The sequence below is a fragment of the Neophocaena asiaeorientalis genome, unplaced genomic scaffold (genome assembly GCF_003031525.2).
Source record: "Neophocaena asiaeorientalis asiaeorientalis breed wild unplaced genomic scaffold, Neophocaena_asiaeorientalis_V1.1 scaffold152, whole genome shotgun sequence".
NCBI lineage: Eukaryota > Metazoa > Chordata > Mammalia > Artiodactyla > Phocoenidae > Neophocaena > Neophocaena asiaeorientalis.
The window spans coordinates 2,042,108-2,061,514 of record NW_020185338.1 but is presented as its reverse complement, the minus strand read 5'-3'; the positions used below and the strand labels follow the sequence as shown (position 1 = coordinate 2,061,514).

Sequence of the window (19,407 nt, the reverse complement as noted above, 5' to 3'; positions counted from 1 at the left end):
ATCCTTCAGGTTTCCAGTGAATCATTTTTCTAGTTTAATAAGATGAACAGCCTCTTTTCTTGAGTTCTAACTTTCTATCAAATGCAAATTTAATAGGCATGTTCATGACTCCATCACTCAGCTCAGACATAAAAATAGTCCATAACACCTGGCCTCTCAGTAATTACTACATCAAAACATTACTCAATATGGTATTTCAACTTAAACTGAGTTTCTCTGAGACTATGTGTGTTAAGTGAGACAGACTGAGAAAAAGGTACAATCTTACTTGCCAAGTAATGTTTTTTTTAAACCAGGTATATATACTCCACTCAAGAAAAGAATGGTCCTCATCAATCTTTCTGGTTTACTGAAGAGATTAACAGAGGGTGTAGGATAAAAATCCTGTTCATCTGGATTGTTAGCTTGAAGAGGGCATAAATTACCTCTCTCTTGTCCATGGCGGCATGCCCAGCACCTCACATGGCAACTGGAATGTGGGAAGAATGCAATGCTTCGAAGGCACAGAGCACAGAGGCCAAGGCCAGGCTGCCTGGGTTCAAAGCATGACTCTGCCACTTACTAGGTACACAACTAGACAAATCACTAAACCTCCCTATGCCTTAGTTTCCTTATCTGAAAAACGGGGATGATAATACTACCAACCTTTGATGGTCTCATGATGATTAAATTAGTTTAAAATATGTGAAGTGCTGATAGGAGTTGCCTGTCACAGAGCAGTGCATAAATGCTAGCGGTTATTATTGCTAAATGAGTGAACAAATGGATGAATGAATGAATGAACGTTATATATGTTCATTTCTTTCCATACAGTTAGTTCCTGTTGATGTAAAAAGCAGCACGATTGTCTGAAAAAATCTGTTTCCACGGGTACGAAAATAGAAGATCACATACAGAAGAAGAGATTGTTTTCCAATCTGGTGGCTTGAGGATTTGTTTCAATATCTGATATATCAAAGTCATGTATCAGAAAACACCATAATGATCCCACTTGTATTTTTATCTTTGAGAGGTTTCAAAATTTACTTTTTGTGCTTTGAGATAACATTTGATGGTTTCTTAAGTGTGTTGTTGATTTGATGACCTCTCTGAGAGCCGGAGAATAAGTGCCTGTATGTGTTTTACTTAAGTAGGAAAGAGTAAAGTTCAATTCAACTAAAAATCTGTAATTAGGAAAGTTGTAAAACCACAATTTGTCTCAGGGCAAGAAACTACACCCTGGTGTGGCTGCCCTTAGCAGCCATTGGAAGGCTTGCTGAAATTAGAATAAAATATCTCAGTTATACTAAAGTTCTCAAATGTGCCACCATTGGCATGATACTATCTGGTATATTTTCCAGGGACAAAAGTAACAAACTGTCAGTTCTCATTGCGGTATTTTATCTAAAAATGAATAATCCCGTGGCAGAAACACGAAGTCTGTGAGGGCCTGACCAAGCCCTGGCCACCACACTGTCTTTAGGAGAAACAATTGTTCCCGACATCACCTGGCGTCTACTTCTACATTCTTGGGCCAGTGAGGAAAATTACTAAGTAAAATACAGTAATCAATTAGGAAATTTTTGCAAAGCTCTATTTTAAAAGAAGAACGATTGAGGCTCTTATACCAAGTACAAGAGAAAGCGAATCTATCAGAATCTGTGAACACTGTTCAATATAAAAATGTGTACTTTGTTAAATTTTATTTTGGAAAAAACTTACAGTGTGTTAGAGACATTTAATACATAACCAGCAAATACTAATTTTTCATCCTTTTGTTTAGGCATTTAATAGTTAAAGGGTTGAAAAAAACAAGTTTTCAACAGAAGAAAAAGGCAGTATTAGAGGAACAATAGAGACAAGATACATACAGAAATGGCAGACATACATTCAACCGTCATTAATTATATTAAATGTGAATGGACCAAACACTTGACACAAAAGGCAGAACTTATCAGACTAAACAACAAAAGCAAGATCCAATGATATGCCAGCTATAGGAGAAGACATGCTGGAAGAAATGATGGCTGAGAATTTTCTAGAAATGATAAACAATACAAACAAGACCAATCCCCAGTTTTTAAAAGTCCCCAGCAGGACCTACTCTTAGCTGTATCACAGTGAAAATGCCAAGCATCAGCAAGAATGGCAATGAAAGCAGCCAGAGAGAAAAGGCAGATGACATTAAAATGAACTAAAATTAAACCAACGGTTGACTTCTCAACAACGACAAAAGGAGCAAGATCACTGTGCTGTGAGGAAATGTGAGCTTAGAATCATAGATCTAGTTTGAAAATCTCTTTTGAGAGAAAGGCCAAATACAATTTTAGACACAGGTTGAGAAAGTTTGCCAACAACAGACCCTCACTAAAATTTCTAGGGTAATCACTAAACAACAACAACCAAAATAGAACGTTTCTCTTACAAATTAGTAAAGGAAAAATATGTAATAAAAACATAATTATTTAAAAGAAGGTAGGAAAGGAGAGGATAAGATATGAAAAAAGAGCAGGACAAACAGAAAACACAAATGAAGTGGGAGACACTAATACAAATATGTCACTATTTACAATAAACGGAAATGAACTAAATGTTCCAGATAGACAGTCAGCCTGAGTTAAAAAAAAAAAACAAAACAGCTATATTTAATGAATACAAGAGTACATGTAAAATATAAGAATATAAAAAGTTCAAAGAATGGAAAAAGATATTCCAAGCACACACACACACACAGTATGTGTGTATACATGTATATGTACACATATACGTGGCTATTTGTGTGCGCAGGTATGTGTCCATCATACAAAATAGACTTTCAGGCAAAATGAATTATGCAACTACTTACATATTGATAAAAGGTTGAATTTACTAGGAAGACGTAGCAATTCTAAATTTAAATGCACCTAATAGCACAGCTTTTAAAAGGTGCATTTTAAGAGAGGCCTGTGTACCGCAAAAAAAAAAAAAAAAAAAAAAAGAAGAAAATAAAATTGCTTTAACTATGTGGTAAAACAGGACAATCTACCAATCAGAGGTAGTTTCAATATACCTCTGCTCAAAAACTGATAGATTAAGTAGAAAAAAAAATCAATAAGAAAAAAAAGATCTGAAAAGCACAGTTGATAGCTCAACGTAATAAAATATACAAAAAATTACCCCCAAATGCAGGAAACATTCTTTTTAAGCACACATGAAATATTTATAAGTAGTGACCACATGCTGGGCCATAAAACAAGTCTCAACAAATTTCAAACTTATATTGATTATAGTCTCTGAACACAGTTCAATGAAGTTAAAAGCCCATTGACAAAAGACAAGTTAAAAAAAACCCATATATTTTTAAATTATAAAATACAGTTCTAAAATAACTAATTCATCAAAAAATAATAATGGAAATTTAAAAATATTTAGAATGAAACAATAACAAAAATTTCACATATTGAAACTTGTGGTTTATAGTTAAAGGAGTACATAGCGGAATATTTTATCTTAAATGCTTATGTCAGAAAATAAGAAAGGCACAATACTAAAGAACTAAACATCCAACTTAAAAAATTAAGAAGGAAAACCAACTAAAACAAAACAGAACAAACTCTAAGAAAATAGGAGAAAAGAAATAATAGAAATAAGGACAGAAATCCATAAAAGAGAAAGTAAATATACGGTTGAGATGATAAAAAAAACTAAAGGTTCTTTGAAAAGATCAATGTTTCAGACAGTTTTCTGGCAAGACTGTTCAAGAAAAAAAAAAAGGCACATTAAACAGCATGAGGAATGAAAAAGACCTAACCACAGATGCTGTATGACAATAAATAATTTAAAAACATTATAAACTACTCTATGGCAATAAAATTTAGAACTTAGATTAAATGGGCAAATTCTTAAAATATATATAGTATATCAAACATAGCTTAATAAAATAAGAAGTAGAAAAACCTGAATATACTATAATCATTTTTAAAAAGCATCAGAAGTCCTTCCATGGAAAAAAAGACCAGTCCCAGATGGTTTTATAGGCAAATTCTACCCAAACTTATTATTCTAGGAACAAATAATTCACATCTTACACAAAGATTCCAAAACACACAAAAAAGAGCTACTCCAACTCATTTTATGAGGCCGGCCTAACCTTGATGCCAAAACCTGACAAGGATAAAATGAGAAAGGAAAATTACAAGCTAGTTCACACATGAACATAAATGTAAATGTTCTTTAAAAAAACTAGTAAACTGAATCCATTAAAAAACTAATAGATCATGATCATGTTGGGCTTTTCCAAGAATGCAAGGTTAATTTAACATTTAAAAAGATCAATTAATATAACATTCACAGATTAAAGGAGTAAAATCATATAATCATCTCAATAAATACTGAAAAAACATTTGATAAAATTCAATATCAATTCATGATGAAAAAAAGAAACTCTTAGCAAGCCTTCTTGGAAGAAGGAAATTTCCCTAAACTCTTAATAGAGGTTTAAATAGAAAAGCATGGAATTTTTTTCAGGTAACTAGGAATAAACCTAGTAAACATCAACAAAACCTTTATAAAGAAAATTATAAAGCTTCATTTAAAAAGTATTTTCTAAAGGCCTAAATAATTAGAGATATCTAATTTTCCCCAAACTAAGCTATTAGATTAAATGTAATTCCAATCAAAATCTCAACAGATTTTTTCGGTGGAACGTGAAAAAACCAATTTGAAAATTTATATGGAGGATCAAAGGCCTGAGGGCAGCCAGGATATCCCTGAGGAGCAAGTTACAGGGGTGGACTGACCTCATGTATAATAAAGTTGTAAGAATGACGATAAAGGGGCTTCCCTGGTGACACAGTGGTTGAGAGTCAGCCTGCCGATGCAGGGGACGCGGGTTCGTGCCCCGGTCCGGGAAGATCCCACATGCCGCGGAGTGGCTGGGCCCGTGAGCCATGGCCACAGAGCCTGCGTGTCCGGAGCCTGTGCTCCGCAACGGGAGAGGCCACAACAGTGAGAGGCCCGCATACCGCAAAAAAACCCAAAACCAAAACAAACAAACAAAAGAATGACGATAGAGAGGCAATCACACAGAGGTGGGCACCCTGAACCCATGGAACCAAGTGGAAAGCTCACAGACAACTCCTCACACAGATGGACGTTTGGTTTAAGACAAAAGTGGCCCTGGGGAGAAACCGCAAAAGGAATCTTTTCAATACATGTGGCTGGACAATTGGGTATCCACATGGGAAAAAATTACCCTGGATCCCTTACACCTCACATACATAAAACAGTCAATTCCAGACGGACTCCTAGCCTCAAGGATGAAAGATAACATGAGAGAGCTTGAGAAGATAACTTAGGAAAGGTCTCTTAAACTAGACAGAGAAGTACTACCCATGGATATGATTGATACATTCAACTATACTTTAAAATTAAGAACTTCTGTTCATCAAAAGATATCATTAAGAGAAAGGAAAGACAAGACACAGATTGGGAGAAGCTTTTTACAACGCATATAACCAACAAAAGCATTTTTAATCATAACATAAAGAAATCTTACAAATTAGTATGAAATGGACAACCAGATTAGAAAAGAAGAAAGACTTCTATATGTGCCTCATAAAAGAGAAAAGCTAAATGACCAATAAACACATGAAAAAGGTGTTCAACCTCATTAATAATGAGGACATGCAACTTAAACTCACAGTGTAATACCATTAACCAGCAACCAACAAGTCTGAGGGCACCAAGTGTTGGTGTCTGGAGTTGCATGGGCCCGTGGGCACTGCTGCTGGAGATGTAAACGGACACAACCGCTATGGAAAACAGTTTGGAATTATTTGGTAAAACTGAAGACACATGCATCCTATGACTCAACAATTCCGCTCCTAGGTGTCTACCTGACGAAATGCTTGCACATGGGCACCAGGAGGACTGTGCAAGGATATTTACAGCAGCATCGTTCGCGTAACAGCTGAAAACTGAAAACAACCCACATATCCGCTTACGGTAAGCTAGAAAAAGAAATCTTGGTATATTTATACAATAAAGTACTATTTGTCAGTATAAATGAATAAATTGCTGTTGTATGCAAGAAGGATGACCCTCAGAAACACAATGTTAAGCAATGAAAGCGAGTGGTGTAACGAGATCATTAAAAATTTTTTTAGAATTCAGGATGGTGGTTAACCCGTGCAGGGAGAGGTCAGGGAAGAGGACAGCGGGAGTGCACAGGAAATTCACAGGCAACATTAATGTTCTTTTTCTTAAGTTAAGAAGTGGGTACACATAGGTTAGTTGTATTATTATTTTGAATAGATTTAATAAATAGTCTTTTGCTTCTACTCAATATTTAATCATTTTAAAGGATTCTAAGATATTACATTTGAAGACACTGTATCAGTAGTAATACCATTAATATGAATGCCTCTCAATTACTGAGTGATCACCATGTATGAATGCCTTCAGTGCACTGACCAGGACAGCTCACTGCCCCTGGGGCAGCCCCCGGTCTCTCCAGGGTTACCCGTCCTTACTGTCACCATGAAGTGATAAAAGATGGTGGCTAAGTATCTTGGATACATTTAACGGAGACCAAAAAGCTCTGTGATTCTCTGCATCAGGCTAAGAGGCTAGTGAAATCACTTCCTGGTTCAACAGTCGGACAGGCCTGACCCTAGCAGAGGGAAGGGGCGGAGGGAACATCCACTACATACTCAGTCTGTGGTAGGTTATGGCTGCTGGGACACGAGAGACACGAGGACATCCCAGGCTTCCGAAAGTCTGCAGCTCTCTGGAGACGAGCTTGTCACAAACATACGGATAATGCTACATGGCAGTTGGGACAGGTGCCCACGTAATCTCATTTAGGTTGGTGTTGAAATGTTTTAGCCAGGTTGGGAAGGAACCATGGGATCCACTGACTATATCTGGCCCCAACTTTTAATAAAGTATTCTTGGGAGGAAGAAGTTTCCCATCACAAAGGAAGAAATACAAATATTTAAAAAGCAAGCAAGTCATCAGAGGCTCTCAGCCCTGCTGCCATATGCTTTGCTTTTTTGAGCTTACATTAAAATAACAGGCCCGCATTCCTCAAATACCTCTACTGCTGTTCCTTACTTCTACTACTTGAAAAGGCTGTCAGCTGCTGTCACTTGGAGGCATTACCATATTAGCCACCACTGTTTACTGCTTACCGTGCAGTGTGGCTGTTAGTTTAATAAGCCTCCTCTCCTCTCAGATGACACCCCAGGCTGTCTACGCAGCATGGCCACATGCTGGAGTCTAACATCTAACAAACATCCAATGAAGGTGCTGGGCTTGGGAGGCAGGGGCAGCCACTTTATAAGAGTATTGATGAGAGAAACTGAATTCAGTTGCATCAGGCTCTACTCTACTGAGGGCTAAAGGGCCAAGTATTTTTTTTTTGTTTGTTTTTTTGTTTTTTTGTTTTTTGTGGTACGTGGGCCTCTCACTGCTGTGGCCTCTCCCGTTGCGGAGCACAGGCTCTGGACGCACAGGCTCAGCGGCCATGGCTCACGGGCCCAGCTGCTCCGCAGCATGTGGGATCATCCCGGACCGGGTCATGAACCCGTGTCCCCTGCATCGGCAGGCGGACTCTCAACCACTGCGCCACCAGGGAAGCCCAGGGCCAAGTATTTTTGAAAGTGCTTTAACCACTTGACGGTTCCACGGGCTAACCAACTTTGGATAAAATCCAGAAATGTGCTCCATGTGCATTTTGAGATGTACCCCGTGAGCAAGTGACAAAGCTCTTCAATTCACTTTGCATAAATAGCTGAAGCTACCGGAGAGATCTCTAGTCAGGGGTTTCCTGGATTATAATGAGAATTTTCTCGATGGGGGGGAGAAGTGCCCTTTTCACTTGAAGACAAAGAAATGTTTATAAATGGAAATGTGTGAACCAATTTTCCGAGGGGAGTTTGCTGAAACGCACTGATTAAAACCACAGTGAGGTGACGAGGCAGAGAAATAAAGCCAAGGCGGGTCCGCTTAAAACTTGCATTATTTCTGGAAGTGGAGAGAGCCTGCCTTCCCTTCTCCCCCTGCCCCAGGCCGCCCCCGCCCACTGCTGACCCTGCCACTTAGACCATGAGAACCTGCCAGCCTGCAGGACTGTTTACTGTTTCTGGCCACTGTGTACCAGTTACTAAGCTACTCCAGTGAGGATAAAATGAGTAGCCCAAAAGACAATGTCCTTCTCAACAAAGCCTAATCAACAGGCCTGGATTCAGGGATTCAGAGGGAAGAGGTGAAGAAGCAGACAATTCCAGCACATGGCAGTGTGTAATGACAATTCTTAGGTTACGAACAAGTACTGCTGACTGATTTAAGGAATTCCATTTCCTAGAGAATAAACCTAAGACACAGACAGGTCAGGTAACCAGATCAAAGTTGCCTAAAATACAGTAATCACCTGGAAGTAATGGGAGTCCTTTATGTAATGTGGGACAAACAAGCTACAAAGCAATGTTTCCCAAATTTCAGTCATTGGAGTTTGTTCAACATAGCTTTTGCCATATCCATGTATATTAATATTTCCCTTTAAATTCACTTTAAAACAACTCACTAAAAAATTCTTAGTCTCCCTCTGAGCAATAATTTCTATGAAATCACACTTTGATAGGCAGCTGTATTTTCTCTAATATACATTTAAAAATGCATAACTATTAAAACAAAAATGTTCATCCACAATGCATTTCAAATCATCTTGTATGTCTCAAAGGTACACATTGGGAAAGAATGGATAAAGTATTTCAACTCAGGTTGACCTGAAGACTATGTTTGTTTCTAAATATCATGAAAAACCAAGAGTAAAGGGGATTCTGTACTATTTACCACCAGGAAGTGCATGAAGGACTTAGATAGATTGGGAGAAGAAGTAAATTCAATACCTTCTGTATAAGGAAAAACAAGTCCAGTATCACTTACATAAAATTTTCTGGATATTCACTCAGGGCCATGTCAATGATATTCAGAGCATCATGGTAATGCTTTTGTGCTGACAACAGGAGGGCAAGGAGGTGCAGGGAGTTGGCATCATCGCCTTGAAGTTGAAGAGCTTGGCGGACATACCCCAGAGCCTCTGGTATCTGGTTTAAAACAAAACCAGAAAGAATTTTTAAACACACACACACACACACACACACACACACACACACACACACACACACATAGAGCCACCATTTCAGTATCTGATTCTCTGTAAATATAAGGAGCTGTTTCACCATGTGCCACACTCAGATTTTAAGCCATCTTCATGGCAGCCCCAGGATATTAACCACAAACACGAAAACAGAGGCCCCCTTCAAGCAACAGTATGACTAATGAAGTGATACAAGAGACTCTGTTTCTCAGTATAACTGCCAATACCAAATCGTTTACTTCTCCCTAAATAATTTGTCTCTTTTTCCACAGAACTGATTTACTTTCGATTATGCCCAAGATAATTTCACTCTAAATGGAGACACATAACAAATTCCCAGCAGTTTTTATTGGAATGAAACTGACTTAGCTGAACTGTTCTGATTTTTTAAGTAGTACTGAAATTAAACTGCTTGATAAGTTTCAGAACCTTAAACAGAGCTTTCCAAAGGATCAGACACCTGTGATTCTTTTCAAGTCCCTTTGTCCTGCATCTCCGTCAGACATCAAGGAACTATGCCAACAAGCTAACCAACCCCACACCTTTCTAAACTACAATCCAAAGGAACTCCACCCAAGAAACAAACTGCAATGCCACATACAGAGCAGGTGTATCCAAATTTAAGTAGGACCAGATACAACCTTAACCTTCAAAATCCAACAGCTCTTCAAGACTTTCTTCAAAATCACCCAAGCACAAGGGTGGATAAAATGCATACATAATGGGTATCTGAACACCCGAGATTCTGTGCAGGTTTAACAGTACCTAGGGAGAATTAGAACCTGAAGCTGGATTTCAAAACAGGCTCAAGACTGAAGCATTCTTACATGGTCACCCCAGGGACTCCTTTCTGTCTCCCCTCCAACTCCGGGCCCTGGCTGGACCTCTTCTCAGCTCTCCTGCTTCTTCCCAAACCCTCAGTAACCTCACTCCTTAGTAGGAAACCGTGACTTCTGTCTTTACCAAATCTATTCGTTTTCCTCTCCGAAATACCATTTTTGATGCATCTAAGTTAAAAATGCTGGTTACAGAGGCTTTCTGTTTTGAGCCGTAGAATCACAGCTATCACAGTAGGAAGAGATCATCCGGCCCTACACGTCACTTCACGAAGTGAACCCAGAAGGCTCCATCTACTGCTCCCCTCCCCAGGCGGACAGGCTGCTGTGTAAACAGCGCTGGTATTCTGGGAGGGTCAAAAGGCGCGGTACACTCATGATATCCGTTTTTAGGGATAACTAGTGTAATCAGGAAAAAACTGATACAGGGTGCAAAGTGAGGTCCTTAAGGGCTAGGCTGACTTGAAGGAATTCGAAGCTGGTTCCTTCATTCAATGAGTATTAGTGAGGGCCTCACCATGTGTCAGGCAGTGTCCCCGCTACCAGAGCAAAGCAATGATGACAGATGTGGGTTCCTGCCCTCAGGGAACCTAAGGTCTAGTGAGAAAGATACTGAACAAGAGAGCTGGGCAAGAGGAAGCAGGGGAGCAGGCTGCTATGGGAAGGGGGCTTCAAGGAGGAGGCGAGCGGAGCTCCTGGAGGAGGAGAGAGACCGGACGGTCGGTCACCAGCCCACAGCTGTCTCCGCAGCAGCTTGTGATTAGACCAGCTGTGAGCCACACCATGCCAGGTGAGAGGACCTTGACAGACGAGCTCTCTTGGTTTCCTTGGTCCCCAGGTCGCCAAGGGGAGCCACTTCTTGGCACCATTCCCTGGCCTCCGGGAAGTCAGATACATGCGGACAGCCCAGGCCTGCCAGGGGAATGGCATGTGTGGGGAACTGACCTTCGATTCACCCTCCAGTCAGCACTTAGGATTGTGCTGGGGTTACCACCAGTGTCTTGCACGTGGTGGGCAGGCAGACATGGGGCCGGAGTCTCCTGAACAGCTGGGAGGGAACGGGAGGGTATGAGAATGGCAAAGGCAGCTTCTGGAAGCTACCGCTGGGAAGATGAAGACCAAAAAAGCTTGCCCCTCCAGCAAGGAGAATACCGTCGAGTCTCCCATTTCGAGGAGCCACTGTGTTTAATTGTTCATATCTTCTACATATTTGAAAGGAACTGGTCTCTTTTGTCTACACTCGCTGGCATCTTCCTGTCAATCACTGATACCCTTATGACGACCAGGCCTCACCAGTGACTAAATCCCCACCATGCAGCTCACCACTGGGCTCTGTTAGCAAGGGACAAAGGCTGTCTGGGGACTCCTCGGTCAGGGTCTACACCATGTGCTGCATCCCCTGTTGCCATCCGACCCCAGGTGGGGCCCTCCAGACTTGCGGATTTAATCTCCAAAAGCAGAGCCTGCCTGCCTTGTGTCTTCACAGCTGATGCTCCAAACACCAGGGTCTTCGCTGCGAGGAGGCAGCGGCCTCTGAGGAGAGTCCCTGGCTCCAGGTCAGCCTCAGGTGAAGGAAAGCAGGTCGGCTACTCCCTCAAACTGTATCAAGACAGAACAGGCACCAAGTGTGGGAACACTGGAGAACTGACCTGTCTGGAGATGGCAAGCTGCAGAGCCAGGTAGAAAGCTGCTTGGTGATCTGTAGGTGACAGGCTGTGGGCCCTGAAAAAGTATTTGCAGCTATTAGTACATGAGAGAGGCCATTTTTATTTTCCATGTCAAACAAGTATTCCCATTTGTATTTTTATTTATACCAAGGCCCCATATTTTTTTAAAATTAATTTTTATTGGAGTATAGTTGATTTACAATGTGTTAGTTTCTGCTATACAGCAAAGTGAATCAGTTATACATATGTCTACTCTTTTTTAGATTCTTTTCTCATATAGGTCATTATGGAATATTGAGTAGAGTTCCCTGTGCTATACAGTAGGATCTTATTAATTATTTTACCAAGGCCCCATATTTAATTTAACTATTTAATGTTTCATTTAAACTCTTCTCCTCTGTCCACGAACAAATGGCATGCATGTTTCCTCCTGCCACTGTACATGGGAATGACACAGGAACATGTTTCTGTTTTGTTTAGCATCTGAAATGGCAGCCAATGGGCCTTGACTTTGAGAAGGAGCCTGGGGCTGAAGAAGCCACAGGCCCCAAGGTCTGACCTCCCCAGCAGACGCCTCCCTTGGGCTGAGCAGGAGAGGTCCACGTGTCACGCTGGGACACGGTGAGGCTGTGAGCATACTTGGCAAGGCGACGGCTGCTTTGGTTAAGTTTTCGCTTGGTCTTAAAACTACTTTATCCAAATTTCTGGATTTCAGAGAAACCATATGAAAATCAAAGGCCTGGCTTTGCTTGTAAAATGAGGTTTTGGTTTTTTGATGAACTATAGAGAGAAATGGAGGATATTCATTCAGTCTTTTGAAGCTTCTACTAAGTTCCATGCAGTTTAACTAATTACATGCAACCATGACATGTAAGACTTTGTGGCCAGACACCAGACTTAGTCTATCAACTGGCTTTTGACACCAATGGGAAGAGGCTATGCTGGCCTCCTACTTGTTGGCAGACACGTCATTCTTGCTTTTATGTGGAAGTCAATTGTATCTTACCACAAGCAACTGGGGGGAACTAGGGGGTGGGGGGGTGTCCTCTGTCCTTTTTTTAACCTTAAGGGCAAAACTCCCACCCCTGGGGAATCTTCACTAGTAAGTTTGCCTCCAGACACGGCCTTAGGACTCTTCTCACTTTAGTCTAAGAGGCTGAGGCTGAGGATTTGCCTGTGTTGCCCTTTGAGATGTCTTATTTCTAGCAGAGGCCTACTCAGCGTGCCCCAGTTTTTATTACTTGACAGGCATTGGCTTTTCCATGCATTTATACATCAAAGAATATTTTTCTTTGGTGTTCATAAAAAGTGAGATTGGAATGTCATGGTTTCTGTCTCTCCCAATTATTCAGGGAAAATGAATACAAAATGGATTATGAAGAGACTTTGAATTTAGCATTATTTATTTTATCCCATCTTCTTTCACAATTAAACCAGCTTTCTACAACCCTCAAAAAGAATTCCACAGAGCTATAATTTTCTCAGCACAGTCTAGATTTTTTACAAATGAAGTTAAATCAAATCATGGTCGTTTCTACCCAACACCAACCAAGTGAAAAGCTGACAATGGTCTGGTGAACTCAGGGTGTGGATAAGAATAGTTCTGACCAAAGGCCCTACCTTAGCCTCTTCAAATGATTATTAACTGTTAGCCACAGCACTAAGAAACAAACAGAAGTGCTAGAAATCTTGGCATCACTGGGGTACCTTAGGACAACATCGGAAGAATCATCAACTTGGCTAATAATGATATCCAACAGCCAAATTTCTAGCGAGGCACAACTTAAGCATACACATTTAAGAAAAACCTTATTTCAATAATTTGGCTAATACGTTAAACTGGCCACTTTAGCCTACGAAAGAAAAAAGGAAACATGGAGATGCTCAAAAAAACTAGAAAAAGTGCAAGATGTTCATCTCAGGTAGAGTCCTGAAAACGTGCTCCAGTTGCACAGGACAACTTCGGCAGCTAGGCCTCCTGTGACGACACCACATTTGTATGCCCACAGAAAGTGTGCTTGACAGAAATCATCAAGCGATGCAGGTGAGAGGAAGGACGTTAGTGATCTTGAAAACTGCAAGCTTGCTGGACTCTGTACATGAATTTAGAGCAGCGCTATGAATCCCACTCCCATGCTGTGAGCACCTGGTGAGGCTGCTAAGAGAAAATCAGAGACCTGAACGATGTCACCACAGGGATGCTCACAAAGTGCTTCCCTTGTCAAAGCACCTCCATACCCATTAATTCCATAGGAAAAGAAAGAATTGCAAGACACTGGCCCACTGAGGGCACCCATCTATACACCCATCCACCCACCCATCCATCTACCCCTTCATCTAACCATCCACCCGCCCATCCATCCAGCCAGCCAGCCATCCATCTATGCATCCATCCAAACATCCATCCATCCATCCATCCAGCCATCCATCCATCCATCCACTCACCCATCCATCCACATTATGCAGTACCTACTGTGATGCCAGGCCCTGTGTTAACTTTTAGGGAGCTTGGAGATGAGTAATACAAGTGCCTTTCCTTGAGGAGCTCCCCCCAACACCACAAAGGGGGAGACCTAAATGATCATGGCAGTGCAGTATGAGCAGTGCCCTGAGAAGGGTAGCAGACTGCTACTGGAGTGCATGCGATGGGCCTCCCAGATCACCTGGCTAAAACTTAGACTGCCCTGAGGTCCACTGCATCATTCTCCTAGACTCTGGCTCCAACATCTTCTGGAGCTGAACCAAGAATACAGAGACAGCTGATCAATTTTGACCCTGGTCACCCCTTGTAACAATAATAACTACAAATTATGAAGCATCTACTATTAAGCATCTTGTTCGAGAACATCAAGCAAAAGAGGTAAAGCCAGAAGTGAAATTCCGAGGCCTGGTCTCTCCACCATATCACCCTGCTGCCTTATTTAGCCAGTTCTCCTTGAAGTCCCCTTCAATCCTGATTACAGTAGACATGGGACTAGTGTATCATTATGTTAAGAAAGAAAAGTGCAAACCTGGTTAAATCTATTACTCAGGGACCTCCCATTACTTACACACATAGGATGACCCACTTGTCCTGGTTTGTCCTGTATTTTCCTGGTGTTTGCACTGAAAGTCCCATATTCTGGGAATCTGTTCAGTTCCCAACAAACCGGGCTGGCTGGTCACTCCATACCCACAAAACATACCACATTCAAACTTAAATTCAAGCTAGGAGTGGGAGAGGGAAATAAAAGTGAGATTGTGAGATTGTGTCCCTTCTACCACACTGAGTGATAAACACCAGTGACACCACGCAGCCCGGATTCCTGCATGCTGGGGGGCAAGTCACTGAGACATGCGCTCGACTGTTTCCAGCCTGGCTTTTCTCTGTAGGATGTGAGAGCCCACAGGAGCCACCAGTGAGATCAATACAGCATCCTAGAAAGCTTTGCAAACAACAGTTTTTCTTCACTATAATTTTGTACGGGACATATGAATTGGTTCAGCCTCTCGGGCTGAGCTTATGAGTGTATGAACAGCTGAGGGTCTCAACATTAAGATGCAATCATGCAACTGGGATGTCTTCAAAAATCACCTCTCTGAATCCAGGAGAGAGCAAACCTTTTTGAATTCTGACTCCAGTCATAATTGAGTTAATTTTCACACGCTATATCTGCAACCTCACCACTTTTTGAGATACACCGTTTTCTTTTTAAACAATAGTATTAACAGAATTGTGGGGAGAAGATTTAAAATATAAAGTAAGAAAATATTTCTCATCCAAGTGATTTTTAAATACTCATTTACATGTAAGAAGTAATACAAATCCTTCTTATTTACTTAAAATCTTTCCCTTACAGGCTTTTGTACAGTACACTAGGATAGTCCTAGTTCATGTGTACTTGAAACCAAATATTTTTATTACTTTGAAAAATACCCTTAAATACACATAAATACAAATTTAGGTTAGCCTTCCCCAATAGAATCACGTAGGTTAGTAGGATTTTATTCCGCTTTATTCCCATATGAACTAATATTTTAAAAATCCCTTTGAATTAGAAACTAAGCAAAAGAGGAACAAAAAAGAAATTCAGGCCAATGGAACAGCTGTTATATAACATGAAGTTATGAATTCTGCGGCTCAAGGCAGACCACCACCATGGCTGTTTTTAGAGAGCCAGTAAGATGAGCTGATTTAAGGAAAGTGAAACAGTGAAACAGATGTAATGACCACTTTCTTAGGCATCCATGTGTGGGTTTTACAAACTGGGACTGGAAAATTTAAAACTCCAAATCATTTGAAATGGAAATGCTTTCCACACTCCGTGCTGAAGAGTATCAACAAAAACTTAGCACAGAGATAGGAGGTCTGTTGGCTGCTGTCAGTTGGTACCTTCTGTCATTAACCAGTCTGGGACCGGCAGCGTGAAGGAGCTATGGGCACGCCTGCTAGGAAATGGAAAGAAAAGAGCTGAAACTGTTTCAGACTAACTGAAACCAAGTGCTAATGATTTCGTGATTAAAAGGAGCATGTACACTGTGACAAATCTACAGGCAGCCCTAGTTCTAAGGAAAGAAATCTAACAACGGTTATTAGGTATTGAGAGGTCCTCGTAAAACTTTTGGTTAAGTAACTAACTTTCTAATATAATTCCAAGAAATCAAGTAACTCAGGCATATTTAAGGTGACAGGATCAATACCAATTCTACATTGGACATCATGGGGCTATACTTTCAGACAGTGATTCATGGTAGTGATTTATTATGCCTGCAGTAAGAATAAAATGAGGGAAGTGTGGTGTAGTAGGTACCAGAGAAGCCAGTCAGCGTCAGAGACCTTGACCTTCCTGACCTCAATAGCTACAGGATTCCGGCTCTTCATCCCTGCATCTCGGTCCCTCACCTGCAGTGAACACACGACTTGTTCCATCTACCTTATTGGTGTGGGGTGAGGATCAAGTAAGGGGTGTGAAAGGCCACTGTGATATGCAAGCGGTCTCTAATTATAAGGGCTTCTCCTAATTTCGTGAAAGGTACAGCGATGGAGACAAGCATAAGGTATTATGGAGCATGGAGGGGATGGAGAGGTCTGGGACCTGCCGGCCTGACTGTCTTATAAGTATTTCAGAGACTGCCCTAAAATCTGGCCTTTTCATTTCATAATATAAAAATCTGCAGATTGACATGTTAAAAAAAAAAAGGTTGCAAAGAATGATGCTTTTTCTAGATGATAAAAAATGTCTTTAATTAAAGGAATCATCTCCCTAGACATAAAAAAGTACCTCTCTTAGAGCTGAAATCGCTTTATTAGGAATGAACAAAATGTGCCCGAATGAATAAACAGATCAAGAATGCAGATTTACCTGGCAACAAGTGATGCAGCAAGTTTTATACTGTCTGTTCGGTACTCGAGAGGAAAGACTCCCAGGGGTAAAACACTGTTTACATAATCTTTATAAATATCTCTTCTTTTTATACTTATCATACTTTGGTGTCATTATGTACAGCCGAGTGAAAAGATGAACTCCCACTCACCTCTGAAATGCAAGAAGCGCCTTTCTCTGTAGGACCTCCTGCATCCCTCGCAAAGAAGCTAAGAAAAGGGTTCGATTAGTCAGTGGCATGGGAGATCAGGGAGTTTCTGACAAATAGAAAACTCATCACAAAAACTAAACATTTGACTGGATTAAGAGCAACAAATTCTGGGAGCTTATGTGCCCAGTCCTGTCCCAGGCACTGTCGAGGATGGGAAACGAAGGCCGTGTCAGCCTGAGGCCCTTGCACTTGTTGGGCATAACTGTGGAACCATGCCAAGGCGAGAGTGAGAGTTGGCTGGTCACTCTTGGTACCCCCAGGAATAGCAGCCTGTCTTCAAAAGACCAGCTGGGAACTCCAGAGAGGAAAACATTCTCAAGGGCAGGCATGTAATTCACGGGTGAAGAATGGCTCTGCCAGAATGGAATAGAAGAGATTCGAGCACCAGTGGGTGGATTTGATGGCCTTCAGAGTTCCTTCTGGCACCGAAAACCAAGGACACTAGCCTGATGCCATGGAAGGCCAGTTTAATTCACGGAGGCAATGGCTAGGACATTTAATGCCTTGATGTGAACACCAGGGACAGACAGGGCAAACCCAACCTTGATACTGGAAAATCAGGTCAACACTTCCCCTGTAGACAGCGTGTGAGAAATGCCACCTTAGACTCTCGTGGAAACTAAAAAGGTACTTTTTACTGGGACAACAGAAAAAGTCCTAGAGGAACCTGTTTATGGCTGCACCTGGAGATGGTCCTTATCTAACAAAACCAACATGGCAGATCCCATCCTGACATCGCTCTGAGGATGGTGGAAGGCTGCCCAGAGCTGGATGTAGCTGTAAGCCATGACTAACTTAGAACAACAGTGAATGAGCTAGAGGCACCCAGAGAGCTGTCCCAAGAGAACCATGGATACAGATGAGACCCAGCAGGGTCACGTGACTCTCCCAAAATTACAGGGCTAATTAGGTGTAGAGTCTCAACTAAGAAGTTATATGGATAAATATATGGTATGAAATTTACCCTTCACTGAAAGCCTACTATAGTTAAAAAAATGTTCTGGGTATTGCCAGGATATATGAAAAATTAGCAAAAAAATCCACGATTGAAAATCAGTTGATATGCAAAACTTCTCCAGGGTCTTTGATATTTTAGGGCAGAGGAAAGAAAGATTTGGGGTAACATGTAAAATAAACTATAGCAAAATTACAAAGAAAGCAAAAGAAAATGAATACCATAAAAGTCAGGGTAGTGTTTTCTCTTAAGGGGGCTTGTGATTGGGAGGGGCACGTAAAGGGCTCCCAGGTAGCTGGCAAGGTTCTATCTCCTAAGCAGGGTGCTGCTTATAAGAATACGTTCCCTTATACTAATTCACTGAGTGGGACAATCATTTCTGAGATTTTTTTTTGGTATTTGTGTTACATTTAACAACAAAATGTAAAAGGAATAATAGAAGGAGTTCAGAAAAACAATTTACCAATTTACCCTTTCTGCAAACATATAATTGAAAACTCATTAAGTATAGAAAGCATAATTAAGATTTTTTTTTTTTTTTAGCTGGAAGCCCATCCACCAAAACAGTAAATACATCCCAAATGTGTAACGTCACTGCATGTGCTATGAGCTGCTATACTACACATGTACGTATCCGTGAATTAAAATGTGCAAATGGGGACTTCCCTGGCGGTCCAGTGGTTAAGACACCACGCTCCCACTGCAGGGGGCATGGGCTCGATCCCTGGCTGGGGAACTAAGATCCCACATGCTGCGCGGAGCGGCCAAAACATAAATAAATAAAAAAGAGTTGTTTTTTAAAAAAAAAAGTGCAAATGGAGAAGGGGCAGGTACTGATAAATCAAGGGATGCTTTCTGGAGGAGGTGGGCCCTGAATGCTTCTAGATTCCTAGCCTAAGACCCAACATCCCTCCACATGGGGAGAGCTCAGGCCAAGCGCTGGGGCAGAGTCAGGTGAAGGCCGGGTGGGGTGAATTCTCTCTCAGGGCCCTGCTCACCTCACTCCTCAGAACAGATCCCTACAGCTGCCAGCTGGGCACCACCAGCACAGTGCACCTGTGAAGAGGGCCTGGGAGCCGGGGCACAGGGCCTGCATTTCTTCCCTCCCATTCTCCGACCGGTCCAAGCAAAGAGGACAGCGGTGGCAGGTCCCCACAGGACGGCAAACGAGGAACCAGCCATGCGCCCTCCTGAGACAGGGGATGGGCCGGTCCTGCAGTGCAGACTTGGTGGCTCCCCAGCTCCCGTGGGCG

General features: G+C 41.5%; 1 protein-coding gene across 4 annotated transcripts in view; it reads right to left on the bottom strand.

Annotated features, from left to right (window-relative positions):
- The window catches only part of TTC7B (tetratricopeptide repeat domain 7B), a 216,538-nt gene that overhangs the window by 77,697 nt on the left and 119,434 nt on the right, over positions 1-19,407 (bottom strand). For all 4 annotated transcript variants that reach the window (XM_024736251.1, XM_024736254.1, XM_024736253.1 and 1 more), the window contains 3 exons: positions 17,140-17,197; positions 11,608-11,680; positions 8,909-9,069 (listed from right to left, as the gene is read on the bottom strand). In XM_024736251.1, coding sequence (XP_024592019.1) covers positions 8,909-9,069; positions 11,608-11,680; positions 17,140-17,197 — 292 coding nt within the window. The remainder of the gene's footprint in view (positions 1-8,908; positions 9,070-11,607; positions 11,681-17,139; positions 17,198-19,407) is intronic.